The sequence below is a fragment of the Corticium candelabrum genome, chromosome 10 (assembly GCF_963422355.1).
Source record: "Corticium candelabrum chromosome 10, ooCorCand1.1, whole genome shotgun sequence".
In the NCBI taxonomy this organism is placed as follows: domain Eukaryota; kingdom Metazoa; phylum Porifera; class Homoscleromorpha; order Homosclerophorida; family Plakinidae; genus Corticium; species Corticium candelabrum.
The window spans coordinates 3005291-3022428 of NC_085094.1; the positions used below are offsets into that span (position 1 = coordinate 3005291).

Genomic DNA, 17138 nt, shown 5'->3' on the forward strand with positions numbered 1-17138 from the left:
CACACAGTACTGCAAGGCACTTAAAAATGCAAGCTGCGCATGTGCATTGCAACAAACATGGAGGCAAGTGCTGCTGCGGGAGATGCGGAAGACCCAGTAGACAACATTGACCCTCCTGTAATCACTCTTCGAGATGCCCATTGCCATATTCGAGCCGTTTCCACTTTCCTATTTCACAACTTAACTATACTAAAGAACAAGGAACTTCTGCAGGCAGCTGATGGAATCAAGCCTTCATTAGACAGAATGGTTACTTCTGTTCATCATCAACAAGCGACCTTGGACAAGTGGATTGATGACTAGTGTACTGTGATTAATTAGGCTAAACAGTTGGAACATGTCACTAAGTATAGTTTAAAGTAAGAACTTGTGCACAGACAGTGGTTCAGATTACATTACCTCTATAACAATATTACCCTTATAACAATATGTTAGCGTGAAACGGAGATATCGATATAGGGGTAGGGTGACTGTATACGTCTCTGCTTGTTTCCAGACTCCTCCGCCTTTGTCTTGACTGCTACTGGTATCATAGAAATGCTAATGTTGAAACGAGCCTAACAGGAGCCAAATTCACACAGAAGTTGAACACGTCCATAGTATTAACCACTCACTGTATCACTGTATAGGTCATGCATGTGCACCCAATGGCCATGAAAGAGGGTTTAATTGCAACCCCAAACCCCATCAGGTACGCGCCTGAGCATTGAGTGGTGCCATCGAACGTCACCCCATACTCGTACTCAGGCTTAAGTTATCCCAACTGAGTCAGTGTTAGCCAGTTCACACACAAGTGTAGACAACTGCCCAGACGTTACCACGAGAAGACGCTGACTGACATAGTGTTGAGTAACACTGACCCCACATACAAGTCTTTACACTAGTCTAGAGTATAACTGTGCAATTACTTTAATTAACTTAATAAACATTAGCAATTATATTAACTTGTATTACTAAAATAGATGCTACCTGTTAGTCAGTGCTAGTTCTTGTCTCACTGGGTATAGTAGGACGAGGAAGTGATGCAGCAAATATCATGTCCATCGCACCAAGCAGTTGGAAGACTTGCTGCTGAAAGATCAACTCGTAATCGATCCTTGATTTGAGTTTCTGAAGAAGTTCGTCGATCTTAGGCGATTCTCCGACTGCACCAGCATAAATATCTACACAAGTTGATACATAAATATTGATACACACACAAGCACACACACATGCACGCACGCATGCACACACACACCGCATGCATGCACGCACACACACACATCACGCACACACACACATCACGCACACACACACACACACACACACACACACACACACACACACACACACACACACACACACACACACACACACACACACACACACACACACACACACACACACAACCTAATACAATGTTGCACACGTCTGAAAGTAAAGCAGTGTATCTTGGATCCGCAATATATCTAAACAAACAACATCAACACAATCGCATCAAAGCACACAGCACACCCAGCACACAGCACACCCAACACACACTTAGTCAGAAATCTAAGAACCGGCTCCAACGCCATCTCATCACGACCCGACAACGCAATCTTAAGACCATCTCGATGCACAAGCTCTTGTACTAGACTCACTATTACTACATGTCGTCCAGTCTACACAAACAACACAAACAATACAAAGCACACACACCACGCACAAAAGTCCTACAACTGCACGTGCACAACGCACCTTCAGTGCCGCATCCAATGCATTTCTATACTGAAATTTTCTTAGAAATGTCTCGTACTCAGCGAGGCCTCTGTGTTTTATCCTCTCGACTATTACATCGTCCTGCATACAAAATGCCGTATGTGATGCTGCACAAATTGTTTGACCATCAAGTGCTAGTTACTTGATCCGGTTGAGCTGATGTACCACGATGGTAATACCGAAACGTGCCCGGTGTGGGTGGTAGTCGTGGCACAATGGGTTTGTCTTGGTCGCCACTTCTTCGCGAACGCATGGAGATATAGCCGCCCGTCATACCAACAATGAGCGACTCTTCGTTCGGCTATTGCACGAAAAAATAAATACATGTACAGATCTGCATGAATCCTTGAAGTAATACTTCATTCACACAAACATGGTTGAAACCGGTTAAGCATGTGCCACAAGAGTCTAACTAGGGTGTTAGTACACACACCGACACACACACACACCGACACACACACACACACACACACACACACACACACACACACACACACACACACACAAAATGGGCAAATGTCAAGCCGTCCACGTCATTCGTAAATGATGTCAACCTTAAGGTCGATTGTGGAGATAGCTCCCCTGCCTCTAGAGATAGGGCCTCCATGTGCTACGTGGAGGCTTAGGGCCAGCACTACAATCCACCTGGAGCTTGGCCGGAGTCGTCCAGGGGCACTGACAATGGCGCAGCTCTGGGACTGGACACCAAGACCCACAAGTACCCGTCTGCTGCATGATGTTGCCAGCGGTCATGTCCACCCCAGTCAATGACCAGGTACTCATTTATCCTCCTGTGTCGAGAGAAGCAATTGTGTGTAAGTTTCTTGCTTAAGGAAATTATGCCATAGCTCGCCATCACTGTGACTTAAACCTGCAACCCTGCAAGGTCCCGGATGTTTTCATTCTCCAAATGCACTCTAACCAACTTAAGCTACAGCATCACACAACACCACACACACACACACACACACACACACACACACACACACACACACACACACACACACACACACACTGCAACCTTAAGGTCGGTTGCGGAGATAGCTCCCCTGCCTCTGGAGACATGGACTCCATGCACTACATAGAGGCTTAGGGCCAGCACTATAATCCACACAGTGATCTCCAAGAAAGAGAGCTGTGCCAAGCAGTGTGGAAATAGCGGTCGAACCAGGAACAATGTTCCACCAAATGTGTTGTTTGTCCGACCAAATACTACACCACTGTTGGACGTGTCCGGAGAAAACATCCACTTCTAGGGGTACATGATAGTGTAAATTTTATCTTTCAGCACGTGATGGACTTTCCAATATGGTGTTAATTTCACGAGCGTAGGTGCCTCCTAGTATGATTTATCCAAAGAAAACTTCAGCTGAAACATACTGTAGCTGTCCAGTAAGTCACCTATAGTGTGCTCTCACTTTGGGTCTGGAGTTTATAATGCACCTGTGTTTGTTTAGAACAGCTTACTGTATTTCTTCGAATAGTGGCCGTGGCCTCTATTTCTAACAAGGTTACGGAACTGCGGCCTCTCAATGAGGGCGGCTTGTATTCGAGAATGGCCTCTATGTTTAAGTCTCTACTTCACACAGTGACACGGTACTTGAACCTCACATTTCTTTGTTGACATAATTGGACACTTTGGAAGGTGCCAACCGCAGCAGGGTTAGCTGTAAATGCCACGACTATTACGTTATCATTGATAGATGAGTGTGCGTAATAGTAAGATGAGACTGACACAGAAGCATCAAAAGCATGTGATATGGGCGTGGCCAGTAACTTCCCAGACTAGTTCGGCCTCAATTCAAGGGCAGCTTCTATTTTCAACAAGTCTCTTTAGCTGCGGCTTCTAAACGAGGGCGGCTTCTAGTCAAGGGCGGCCACTATTCGAAAAATACAATAGTAGGTGCTGCTGTTCTAAATAGCTTCATTTGTAACACAACCTATGAGAACCACATTGCAATGTTCAAATTTGAGGGGTTTTAGTCACCAAACCTTGCACAAGACTCACCTATTTCTCTGTATGAATGTATAAATGTGATGAGGGACTGTCTTAGCATTTAGTGTGTTGTAGTAAGCTGATAGGAGGCCTAATCATGGCAGGTGCTAGAATTACAGATGCTATTAAATTAATTGAATTGATTAGCAAATTAGGCAGTTTTGCCAGCCAACCTTACAAACTTCGTCTAGATCATGGTACAAGAAGTTTCTCTATATTATAGTATCATTCAAGAAGCTATCATGATGTGCTGATTGAGTTTAATAGCTGAATAAAGTGTAGTAAAAGTATGTAGTCTACTAGAGTACAGTGGGACTGCCTAACTATAGGAGTGGCCAAAGAACATAAGAGCTATCTACCACAGGAAGCAATTTCGTGAAGGAACCTGTGTCAATATTGAACAGTATGTTGCTTTGTAAACTCACGAGGACTCCCTTGCAGGCTTACACTCTACAAAATGTTCTAAGTTTAGTACACATAAACTGTTGATAGCAAGTGTAATTTAATTAACAATGTTCAACTTCTTTACTCATATCAAACTTGGCTGAAGTAACCACTTTGTAAAAGAATGTCCTTGCCAGCCCCACCTCTTTCGATAACCTGAGGCAACGTAGTAAACACAATAAACATTGTATGGTCGGGACTCCAAGGACACCAAAAAATTTTCGTGACTGAAATTTTTCAGGAATTTCAAACAGTGCATACTGCTACGAAATCACAAGCCAACTTTCTAACAAAAGTGATTTTCCCGTGTTAGCATGACATAGTCGTATTACTTTGGTAAAAACTTCCATGTAGCAAAAACATTGGAATGCAATTACAGCATTAAGGTCATTGGTGGCATCCCTATTTAGCACATAACCATACAATATAGTTAACATATATGTCATCATATGATAACATCTTATAAAAACTAAATGCAAAATGGATGCAGTGGGGCGGAACTTATTGATACATGGCACACCACACATACATGAATGTCCTACTTAGGATCGGTTTGTCCGAGCCAAAATGATTCCCAATTTTGCACACTGGCCAAGGTTGTATATAGTGAGTGTGTTGGCTGTCAACATCATTCAGTCTAACCTGCTTCATTTACAATGAGCTGAGCTAAGGCAGCCCATGTTTTCGGATTAGTATTACCATACTTACTCTTGTATCACCCCACCCCATGGCACATCAACTTAGTCTGTGAAGTATGGGATGGAGTCTTGCTAAAGCATACAACACCTTGAGGTGCTAATTGGTGGAAGTGTTTGACTAATTACTACAACTCAAGTTTGCTAGAACAACCTCTGCTATTACCCGTACTACTATCTACTAGTCCTCTCTCATCTCAGATTCACTAAGGCTTTTAGATTCTGCGTCAGAGTCGGGGTTGGTAAACAACAAGTCTGCAGCTTCTTGTTTCAGTTCACTTTTGCTCGAAGGAAAATGATCAAGCAACAAAAATGTCATACTTTGGGCTAAATTTGGGGATGGAGGCTTGATCAGTGGTTGAAATTGTATGTCATACGTAGTCATTACGTTATCTTGACAACCCCACAGAATTTTCAGTCGTCAAGGAGTTTAAGACTTTTCCATATATTTCACTGATATCAAATAATGATACTGATTGTTCTGGCAAGTAAACAAAATCCTGGAATGTAAGAGGTCTCACCCTCAGTCTGACCTGAGTAATTTCACTATTCCACTTTCAGGGTTCTAGCCAGGTTTTCAGTAAAGCATGGCGGTCGGGCGGGATTCCTAAACAAAGCATGGCTTTTAAAAGGGGTGTGGTTTGGACGTGTGTTATAATTAGGGACAACCTACTCTATAGCTTAACAGCAACAGACATTCAATCCTTACTAGACTCATTGTGTACCCTGTTGGCATTAAATAACTTGGCTGTTTTTAAGATGATCTTTGCGAAAAGAGAATTAGCTGTTTGCATATCAATGTTTTGTAAGGGCAAGTATGTTTATATAGAAATGCCACATCCTCATTCAATTATGATGCTTTCTGTTTAGTCACCACGCATTGTAATCACACAACAGGAAACAATATGACCTCCCACCACAGTAAATTCCACACCTGCTGAGGCCATAATTTAGTGCTTCTGTGTAAGTGTCACAGTGAACAGTGAGTACATGTACAGTGTAGTGCAAACCTGTGTTTCCTATCCTTGCTGTAGTGTGAACACAGCCACTAATTCCACAAAGAATGTTGTTCACATGGTGTGGCGATCAATCCCAAAGCGTGGCGGGCATCTCATTTGAGGAGTAAATAGTGGCGGACCGTCACCCTTTAGTATGTCTGGCTAAAACCCTGTGTGACTCTACAGCATAAAAAACAAACATTTATTGGGTCCACCATAACTTGAGGGACGTCAGGATGGCAACCTCACTGGTATAATTGGTCGTCACATGAACTCAGTTAGTGGTCAAAAGACAACTTAATGTGGCCACTTTTTCAAACATTGTTGATGGATAATGGGGTGATACAAGAGTAGGTACAGTACAACCATGAGGTAAAGGATCGGGTAGAATGCAATGAGGATAAAAGCGCTCTACAAAGGAGATACAGTAGCTGCACTGATTTCAGTGTCACCGTCAATCGAGGCTGCACAGAAGGCACGCTAATCTGTGGATTGCTATTGCAGTAAACCTACCCAGCAATTCAAATTTTTAGAAACACACACAAGCATGCGTGGTCTCTGGCACAGCCCGGATAGCATTCATACAATACAACTGTGCTGAGCCGCCATACTCACACACACAGTACAATACTCTAGTGGCCAGTTCAGCACAGTTGGTTTGACTCAGCGTGACTTCACCCATGTTCACACTCAACATCTCTAAATCACGCAAAGCAATGCGGCCAGGGCCGTATGAGCCGGACTGGCTGGTCTGGCCATGGCCAGACTACTTTTTTTCTGAAGCAACTTTCAGGGTTGCAGGAACCAGTCCGATCAGTCCAGTTTTGCCGGACTATCTTTCAAAAACTGTACTTTGGACAGTCAACGATTGCCCGAAATATAGGTGATTAAATAACTAATATGTTTATACTTTAAATAAAAGTAAATTATGGCATCTTGACATAATTGATATTTACACTGCCTGAGGTCATTGCTTAGCCATACATTACAGCAATTGCTAATAAATAAGACTAATTATTCAAGAAATCGTTATGTAATTGATCATAATGCTGTTAGCACGCTCTCCCTTAACCACACCCTCTTAACGCGCGTTAGGACGGACAACTTTGAAATGCTTCCTACGGGCCTGATGCTGGGCTGGCTAGATGTGTTAGTGTGAATGAGATCGAAGACGATACTTGGCTTACCGAGAGACCGAGACTTAGAATAGATGCCGGATAGCTTGAACTGTAAACAACCGTATAGTCTTGCGTGTTGTACACCTTGACTTGCCTATACAATCACACCGTATCTATACCATTTAGTAAGTATCACTGAGTGTCTGTCCGTCTCTCTTGCCTGTCTAAACTGCCGGACAACAGTCGTCTGTAATTGCTGTTAAACGCCAGACATGTGATCGTCTTCTGATGATTCGAGACTGCGGCGAGAATCCGTCCACCTTGTAACACATCCCACACCTTTATATCGTTGCTGCCTACAAATGTCATTGACGCCATATCAGAGTCATCGCTCTATATCTAGGTACGTTGTGTGTAATAGCAGAGCTACCTGATGATATACACGACGATCCGGATGGAAACATTAGTGTGGACTCAATGGGTGATCCATGGTCGGCTTTCATGACACACGATTGAGTGCGGACGTCCCATAGTCTTAGTGTGTGGTCGTATGATCCTGTTGTTGACAATGAGTATTAGTGTGTGACAATGTAAAGTGTTTGTAGTTGTGTTGATAGCGGATACCTGTTAGGAATAGATCGGGTGTCGTCTGGATTGTCGTTCCCGTTCTGATATGGTCCTATTGCAAGGAATTTTATAGTGTTGAACTGTGTGTGTATGCGTGCATGTGTGTGTGTGTGTGTGTGTGTGTGTGTGTGTGTGTGTGTGCGTGTGTGTGTGTGTGTGTGTGTGTGTGTGTGTGTGTGTGTGTGATGTCGCTAAATCGAATATGGAAGCTATTGGTGTGGAAGATAGGTGGTATAACTTGTGCAAAGACAGGGGAGACTGGTTCAAGCTTTGTTGTGGAGGTATGGAGAGTGTCAGAGACCAGGCAGAGAAATGAATGTCCAGCCAATAACCAGTCTCAACCAAGAAATTTTCAATGTACTTGTGAGAGAAGCTTTCGTAGACTAGAAGACCTAACTAGACATGAACATTTGTGTGGTCGTTAATTTTTCACTGTTTCTATTGCTATTGATTCTGGGTATACACTCAGAACACTGCTATCATGTTGCTAAAGCAACATGGGCGGCTTCAAGGTGTGTGTGTGTGTGTGTGTGTGTGTGTGTGTGTGTGTGTGTGTGTGTGCGCGTGCGTGCACATGCATGCGTGCGTGCATGCATGCGTGTGCGTGTGTGTGTGTGTGTGTGTGTGTGTGTGTGTGTGTGTGTGTGTGTGTGTGTGTGTGTGTGTGTGTGTGTGTGTGTCATCACCTCGTGCCCTTCCAGCACACAAATGGCCGTCTCCGTTGCAAGATCCCAGTATCTCACCGTCTGATCGTCCGATGCCGAAAAAACATGTTGTCGAGCAATCGAAAAACAACTGACATGCGTCGACCTTCAACAACACAATCAAACTTCCATCAGCTAACCAGAAATCACAACACCCAACAACACAAAAATCATCTGTTTCTGTGATGTCTGCACACACCGTGTTACCAATATGTATACGTGTATAGTTCACGGCCACATAGACAATTCACAGATGATTATATTTCAGCCCTTTAGAAAACACGAAAGACCATATGACAAGACTAACGTGACAACCACAGGGCTTGATACAATGAAGTGTAAAAGACTGGCATAAAGCTATAAGCATGTGTGCATGTAGTTGTGCGCACACGTGTGTGTGTGTACACATGTGTGTGTGTGTGTGTGTGTGTGTGTGTGTGTGTGTGTGTGTGTGTGTGTGTGTGTGTGTGTGTGTGTGTGTGTGTGTGTGTGTGTGTGTGTGTGTGTGTGTGTGTGTAATATTATTGTATCTAATCAAATATTTTGAGAAGAAACATAAGGTTGATGGCCAAGTTATCAAATATGCTATTTCTGCACTCATCGTATAGATAGTGTACACGTAGTCTAATTGATTTTGAATGACACACCGCATTTTAGAACTGTTGTGCTGCAAGCATGCATTCTTAGTATTGAAGTTGATGAAAAAATACAATATTACCAGACTTTTGGTTAAGCACGGTATCTAACTATCTGTCTGTGTGTCTATCTATCTGCTGTGTCTGTGTGTCTGTCTATCTGTATGTGTATCTATCTGTCTGTGTGTCTGTCTATCTGTCTGTGTGTCTGTCTATCTGTATGTGTATCTATCTGTCTGTGTGTCTGTCTATCTGTCTGTGTGTCTGTCTATCTGTCTGTGTGTCTATCTGTCTGTGTGTCTATCTATCTGCCTGTGTGTCTATCTGTCTGTGTGTCTCTCTGTCTATGTGTCTATCTGTCTGTGTGTCTATTTATCTGTCTGTGTGTCTATCTGTCTATGTGTCTATCTGTCTGTGTGTCTATTTATCTGTCTGTGTGTCTATCTGTCTATGTGTCTATCTGTCTGTGTGTCTATTTATCTGTCTGTGTGTCTATCTGTCTATGTGTCTATCTGTCTGTATGTCTATATGTCTGTCCAATACATATATTTTCAACATTGAAATCTACAATCAACACAACTAAGCAACTCTACTGTCCCAATCGCACAAAATCTCTACCAAACTAAAACTCTACAGAAACCAGCCCTATATAGGGCTGTACCGTAAAGCACATTAATAATTGTGTGTATTGTTCATGCTCTTCACTTTCCTTGTATGTTCCAGTAAGCGGGATGTCTTCCTGGAAATCACTCTAGCATTACATTGCTGTAACTAAACTGATAAACGTTGTCTCCAATATGTTGTAAAATTGGATGCATTCTGATGACCGTCCTCATCATAAGACATGAGAGAAAGAGTCTTTAAAAACTGTTGAGCCTCATCACCCCATCTGCCATAATGTTCAAATACCAAAGGGATTGCTGTTGGTGCATACCCTCCTGGTAGCAGTTGGGAGTCATACTTTGTATGTTTGATCTTTTCTCTTCTGAATGCGGCAGCACCATCAACATAAGCAGCTCTAGATAGAATGTCTTTGCTGAATGGATGTGATAGAGCAATGTCTAATTCTGCTGCTTGCGTGCAGAATGATTCCGCAACATAGATGTCTGGCCTTCCACTGGAAGTGGTGTAACGATCTTTAGGCTCAATGTAGTACGGTACATGTAACTGGCTGAGACAATCTGCCCACACAGAAACCATACAGTTGTGAGACCACACTGGTCCACATCCAAATTTACAAGTCAACAGATGATACACTTCTCTATCGATCGTTTTTCCACATTCACATTCGTACTCATCTGCCAACAAAGGCAAGGGCATTGCCATTCCCAACCTCATGAATGCCGCCAAGCGGAAATTTCCAGGTAAAATTGCAAGATTCTGGGTTGATGGAGTGGCATTTAGCCAAGAGCCTGCACCTTTTCCTTGCAAGGAACGTAATCTTGCTGAATCCTTTCCAGATTCTTTATCCAATAAACTATGGACTTGAGCTTTCATGACCTTATCTATCAGATGATGTTGCAGACGCTTAGTATTAGACAATAGATCATTCTGATTGATCAGGATCTAGACATTCATGAAGAATGTGGCCTACAGAATTTTCAGGACTTTTTGAGGATAACAAAACATCAATCTGAGGTTCTAAAGCTACAAAACGTTTTGGCAGCTCATGCACAGAATGAGCCCACGAGGACACAAAATCAAGTTTGATATTTCTTGTAATGATGTCAAGCCAAAACCACCATATCTGATAGGCAAGGTTGCTTGCTTCCACTTTTCATCAGTAAGGGCAGAAATTTGTAACAAATTTGAAAATGTAGAGTGAGATAGATGATCATGAAGAACTGCAGCAGCTTGCATGCTTTTGGATTTAACACTTCGAGATAAGTAAAACATTCTTGGTAAGTGACAGAGTCTTAGCAATAACATAGCTTCTTGAGTTCCTAAAGTGAGTAATTAATGGCATAAATTTTCTCCATGTTTAGCAATAGTAACACATGCCTGTGACGTGAAATCTTCCTTTCCAACAGGAATTCCCAGAATAGATATTCCTTCTGTTGTGATAGGAATAGATGTATGTGACTCGATCTCGACAGATGAAGGGTTGTAAATTTCACACTTGGTATCCTGAATGTCCAAACCAATATTATGGAACATAGGCTTCAGGTCTTCAAAGACTGCCAAGACATTATCAGAAGGGTCTACTAGAAACATATCATCTAGATATGCCAAGACCACTACACAAAGATGATCATTCTGCAATTTGGTCAACAATTCCTGAATTGCAGTAGCAAACAAAACTGGACCCAAAGGATCCCCTTGATGTATGCCTTCTTCAGAAGACAGTATGACAGGGCGGTCTCCTTGCAAGTAGATAAGGGGACCAAAGCCTGAGTACATTTGGTTGACATGGGAAAACATCTCAGGAAAGTGTTTTGAGACCCGAGTAAGTAGATGAGACCTTTTACAGAATTAAAGGCATTCTTGGCATCAGTCTTCATGACCACCCAATCTTTGTGAGAATCTAGCAGCAACTGAACATGATGAACCAAAAGATCGGCTCCACCATCTGTGGCAATGCCATGCTGTAAACAAGCAAAGAATATACTAAAAGAGTCCTTGTATTGAGAACAGATAGCCTTTGCAGTTATTCGTCAAAACACTTCACCTATTGCAATGGGCCTCACATCTCCTGAAGACGTAGGCAGAGCAATAAGATGAGCTGCACACAATAGCTTTGTTATTGGTTCAGGAACTAAGCCAGCTGCAATAATAGAGCAAAGTCTGAAAAGGTTCTCAGCTGTGAATGAGTCAGATATCAAAACTCGAAGATGTTCATACCTCCAGCCACTGGGTCCACATCCTGATCCTTTAGGTGCTGTCTTTATGTTGGTAATGAATTGATGTGATGACAACTCTACAGGAGACTCAATAATAGGATCTGCTAATTGCTCTTCAATTACTGAGGACCTCCTAGGGTGTTTTGCTGCAAGCTTTTGAGTAGTCTCCTTTGTTGCTGGTGCCAAGCCAGAACTTGTGAGAACTCGTGCTGCTTTGGATAGTTCACCACATCTGATCAAACGGAGCGCTGACTTCCTGGTTAGATCTTTAGATCCTTTTCTACCTTCCGATGACATCGTCTGGCTGGTCTTGAGATCAATCAACTGATCCCACCTGAAGTTCTTGAAATCGTCATATGCTCCAATAATACACTTATTCTTCGTTTTCCCACCTCTTGCGGGAGGAGACAACAGCATCCTAGGAAGCAGAAAAAGTAATTTCCACGCATCTTCATCGCCAGGGTATTCACTAATCCTAGCTAGGACGGGTCCACAACAATCTAGAAAACGAGATTTCATCTCCGGCCTGATGACTTGGACAGATCTAGGTGGCGTTGCATGTAGAATGTCGTCTATGGATATTCCTCAAACATATTGCCATGCCGCAGATTCCAACGACGTACACGTCGATGAGATAAGACCCGGCTTGATGTCATTTGCATCCATTGCCACAGCAACATCAACATCTGGCGTAGGTGATGAAACCGAAACAGATTGAGAAACGACAGTAGCCTTTTCCTTACTACATTTCAAACAAACTTTTGCATTGCACCAGATGTTGAGTTAACTTAGCGAACCATTTTTGGCAGAATTGACAGCGCTGAAGGCCCAAACGTGTGACAAAGCAATGCGGTAGATCATCAGAGTTGTGACTTTGGCGAATGTGATTCAGAACTCGCTGTACAGATCCTTCAAACAAACACGAACGGACAGGGCAATTCTCTCGTTCTGAGAAAGTCTCAGACATAAGCAAAAAGAACTAAAAACAGATCTTTCCTATTCTTGCTTCCAACCGTTCAACATCCGGGATCTGTCTGTGTGTCTAATTATCTGTCTGTGTGTCTATCTGTCAGTGTGTTTATCTGTCTGTGTCTGTATATCTGTCTGTGTGTCTATCTGTCTGCATCTGCATATCTGTCTATCTATCTGTCTGTCTGTCTGTCTGTATGTCTATCTGTCCGTCTATCTGTGTGTGTCTGTCTATCTGTCTGTGTGTCTATCTGTCTGTCTGTGTGTCTATCTGTCTGTATGTCTATCTGTCTGTTTACCTCTCTGTCTATCTGCGTGCCTGTTTAGCTGTCTGTGTGTCTATCTGTCTGTGTGTCTATCTATCTGTCTGTCCATATGTGTATCTGTCTATCTGTCTGTCTGTCTATCTGTCTGTCTATCTGTCTATCTATCTGTCTGTCTATCTGTGTGTCTGTCTATCTGCCTGTCTGTCTATCTGCCTGTGCGTCTGTCTGTCTGTCTCTCTGTCTATCTATCTGTGTCTGTCTGTCTATCTGTCTGTCTGTGTGTAGGGTTCTCGCTACAGCGTGGCAGCATGGTGTTGTGCCATGCTCCAGAAGGAGTAGGCCATACTCAGAAATGGTAAGTAGGAGTCCAAAGTCTTACAGCTAGGGAATATTTGAGAAATCCATACTACTGAATTACGAACAATACTATATTACTTAGTAAAGGTGACAACAGACACAAATCTAGGCTCTTACAAAATAACGCAGAATGATAGCCTCGTTCCAAACGTACGCACAAGTGTTGATTGCAGTCCTGGATGGGATGCCTCTGATTCTAGTCCCGGATGCCCTTCCGGTAACCCGGAAAGCACACTTCTTGTCCGAGAAGTAGCACCTAGAATCTACTCTAGACTAGTCATGGCTTCATGCGAAGCAACAACAGTGGTCCATGTCAATTAATGTCTGACTAGAGACTTTCTGTAGTTTCGTCTATGAAACTTGCGCATGCGCAATATGAACATCACTACAAAGGGCTTACTGGCGATCGAAGTTGATTTCCTTGCCAGGACACTTCAACATATGTACATGCAATAGCTACAACTTGAGATTGGCTCCAGTACGCATGTCTGACTGTGAAGAGCAGACTGCATGCGTCGTGGACCCGCCCATCCCACCACTCTGCCAAAAAATCTCTAGCAAGAATCCTGTGTGTGTGTGTGTGTGTGTGTGTGTGTGTGTGTGTGTGTGTGTGTGTGTGTGTGTGTGTGTGTGTGTGTGTGTGTGTGTGTGTGTGTGCGTGTATCTGTCTATCTGTGTGTGTGTCTCTGTGTCTATCTGTGTGTCTGTCTATCTGTCTGTCTACGTGTCTGTCTGTCTGTGTGTCTGTCTATGTATCTGTTGGTCTATCCAGCTGTATATGTGTACATCTGATAGTCTGTCTACACGTCTGGCTGCCTGTCTGTCAATCTGTATAAAAATACATAGTTTGATAACTCAAAATAATGATCCAGCAGCCACATATACCTGCAACTGCAGACAGCAACACTAAACAGTTCACGCCAGTCACTTCAAAGCTGCTAAATCATTTAGCCACTCCCCATCCCACTACTAGTTCAATCACACAATAAAAAAAAATTTCTACCGTGTATGTCCTTTGAACTGCCTCAGAAGAACTCGACCACCAAGTTCAAAAACCTGCACAAAATGCTTCGTCATTCCAACGACACAGAGAATACTACATCACAACAACTCTTCACCTTGACCGACCCATTACCATCTCCAACTACCATCAGTTGACCGTCATCACGAAAGCTCCCACAAAATGCAGCTTCCTTAAACTTCGAGATTGTCTTCTTCACTTGACCATTCAAGGGGCTATAAATCTGAACCTAAAAATATGCCAACATCATATTATTAATTAAAACACAAAACACCAATGACTCAAATCAAGTTACCATACTCACTTGATTATTACCCCACCCAATGATTGGTCAGAGTCAAAGGCCAAGTATGGGATGGGGTCTTACAAAAAAGTAGACAGCTAAAGTTGTTTTTTATTGGTGAAATTGATTGATATTAACTTAAACAGCATGTTGCTACACTAGTAGAGCTTCAAACCACCACCACTACCAAAATTATAAAAACCTAATCTTGTATACAGTATCTGAGTTATCAAAACCATCAACATGTGGTCAACAGGTGTGTGCAAGTTGAAGAACGTCAGGATTTCTACAGACGCAAATCTAGCAAACAGTCACTATGGAAAGCACCAATTAGCACTAATTAAAGAACTAAGAGGGAAAATATTAGAGCCAAAGTAGGGGTGGGGCTTACTTGATCATTGGAGTAATAATCAAGCGAGTACGAGTACAGTACTGTTAACTGGCAGGATTTTGTTAAGTATGCCATATTTCATATGATGGTCAGTGAAAGAGACAACTGTACCTGATTTAGAGATTGAGTCAGAATCATTACTTAGCAAAACATCCAATGCAGAATTGGAAGAACCACACACTCGTGTAAGACCATCAATGATTGAAACAAGTTAGTAGTTTCCACAGATATAAATAGTCTAGATAGTGATTAGTGATTCATTGTTAGTTTCTACGCCACATCTTATGTGATGGCAGGGGGCCACAGATACACCCATGCAATTATGGAGAATAAAACACTGTCTGTCTGTCTGTCTGTCTGTCAATCACATATATTTGAACTTTTATCTGTCTGTCTGTCTGTCTGTCTGTCTACAGTATGTAATAATGTTCTTACCCTAGAGCCGCTTGTCACCGCGACGTCATACGGTTTTACCGGCGAAAAGTGCACATATGAAACAGAGCCATACTCCTTTATAGTGATCGGATTCTGTGAATGTCACACAAAATGGCAATCAACTAGGAGATAAAACACCCAAAAAACAGATTCGTACTTCAAACTTCTTCCAGTAATGACTCTCCGCAGATTCAGGCTCGCCGACTGCCGGAAACCGTTTTAGAACGAGTTTCTTGAACTCGGACATGAAGCACGTGCATCTAAACTTTCGAGATCACGTGCTCACCGACAGTCTCCCGGATAATGTCCAAACTGCGCCTCACAGTTCGCAAAAGCGGCGACGTTTCAGGAGGCGTCGTGATACGTATCAGCGAGAGCGACTCGTTCGAGGAACTACTGGCGACTGTCGGCTCGGCTCTCGACGTCGACTGCGACAGACTCTTTCTCTTTCCGTCCGGCGGCCAAGTGACGTCGACGGACCTACTCAATGACGGCGACGTCGTTCACGCAGCGTCTGGCAAACTGCTAACGCATTCGGAGAGACTAAAATCGAGCAACGTCCAACCGTGTGTGACAGTGACAGGTTGCGAGTCCCCGGATGCCGGCATCACACGAAACGACTGGGTGCATCTCAACGTCGGCGGGCGGATCTTTGCGACGACGCGCTGCACACTGACTCGACATCCGGATTCTATGCTAGCCCGGATGTTTGGAGAAGAGATCGACGACGGTGGGTGGAGCAGTGCAACCGACTTCAGAGGAGCTTATCTCATAGATCGTAGTCCTGAATACTTCGAGCCGTTACTCAACTTCATGCGTCATGGCAAACTGATACTCAACGATGGGATACGACCGGATGGCGTGTTGGAGGAGGCTCGTTTCTATGGCATTTCGGCCGCGATCGATCCCTTGACGTCGATGGTTTCGGAGACTGAGAATGCGAGGCTGCGTCCGATCACGAGAGCCGAGTTCGTTCGACTCCTATTGGCTACACCAACGACGTCATCACTTCGGTGTCAAGGCATCTCACTAGAGGGCGTCGACTTATCCCGACTCGACCTCAGGCATATTAACTTCAAAATGGCTTGCCTACGAGGCGCGAATCTCGAGGATGCCGATTTATCCGGTTGTTCACTACAGATGGCTGACTTGAGGCATGCGGTGTTAGACGGGGCGACGCTCAGAGGTGTCCGTATGCTTCGTGTTTCATTGGAGGGAACGTCACTGCGAAAGTGCGACTTTGAAGATCCGGCTGGAAGTAATGCGAGTCTCGAAGGAGCGAACCTTCGTGGTGCGATATTTGATGGAAGTCGGATGGCCGGATGCAATTTCCGTGTTGCGTGTATGAAGGGTGCGAGTCTGAGGGGGTGTAATCTACGCGGTGCCATTCTGGCGGGTACTGATTTAGAGAATTGCGATCTCAGTGGGTGTGATCTGACCGAGGCGAATCTGAGAGGTGCGAACGTCGTCGGGGCATTATTCAATGAGATGACAACGGCCATTCACATGTCACAAACTGTACCATCACACGGGCAGGGAGCGGTTCACAATTGAGACTTCAGACCGTGTTTTAGCGATATCGTCAGGAATCATTGAGATGTATTTATCGTTTATAAATA

At 43.5% G+C, this 17138-nt stretch overlaps 2 protein-coding genes across 2 annotated transcripts; one reads left to right on the forward strand and one right to left on the reverse strand.

Moving 5' to 3' along the window:
• Window positions 1-767: 767 nt before the first annotated feature.
• On the reverse strand, window positions 768-15809 carry LOC134185509 (U3 small nucleolar RNA-associated protein 15 homolog). The gene is made up of 14 exons (XM_062653313.1): window positions 15677-15809; window positions 15520-15612; window positions 14508-14639; window positions 14393-14445; window positions 8305-8428; window positions 7616-7670; window positions 7422-7547; window positions 7212-7347; window positions 7061-7145; window positions 1883-2041; window positions 1720-1821; window positions 1522-1643; window positions 1390-1448; window positions 768-1163 (listed from the first exon to the last, which is right to left on the reverse strand). Exons 1-14 carry the CDS (start codon window positions 15764-15766, stop codon window positions 973-975), a joined length of 1527 nt encoding a protein of 508 aa, XP_062509297.1. The 5' UTR covers window positions 15767-15809; the 3' UTR covers window positions 768-972.
• Window positions 15810-15822: 13 nt separating this feature from the next.
• Window positions 15823-17094, forward strand: LOC134185510 (BTB/POZ domain-containing protein KCTD9-like). The gene has a single exon (XM_062653314.1). The coding sequence runs from the start codon at window positions 15823-15825 to the stop codon at window positions 17071-17073; it is 1251 nt and encodes a 416-aa protein (XP_062509298.1). The 3' UTR covers window positions 17074-17094.
• Window positions 17095-17138: the final 44 nt, after the last annotated feature.

Bases quoted from the DNA above. Each gene is read 5' to 3' on its own strand.
- LOC134185509 (XM_062653313.1), bottom strand. From the start codon at position 15,766: ATGTCCGAGTTCAAGAAACTCGTTCTAAAACGGTTTCCGGCAGTCGGC. The intron at 14,640-15,519 runs GTAAGAACATTA...GCATATTTTTAG, and splicing joins CGGTGACAAGCGGCTCTAGG to GTTCAGATTTATAGCCCCTT. The intron at 7,548-7,615 runs GTATCCGCTATC...TGTCAACAACAG, and splicing joins ACCCGATCTATTCCTAACAG to GATCATACGACCACACACTA.
- LOC134185510 (XM_062653314.1), top strand. From the start codon at position 15,823: ATGTCCAAACTGCGCCTCACAGTTCGCAAAAGCGGCGACGTTTCAGGA.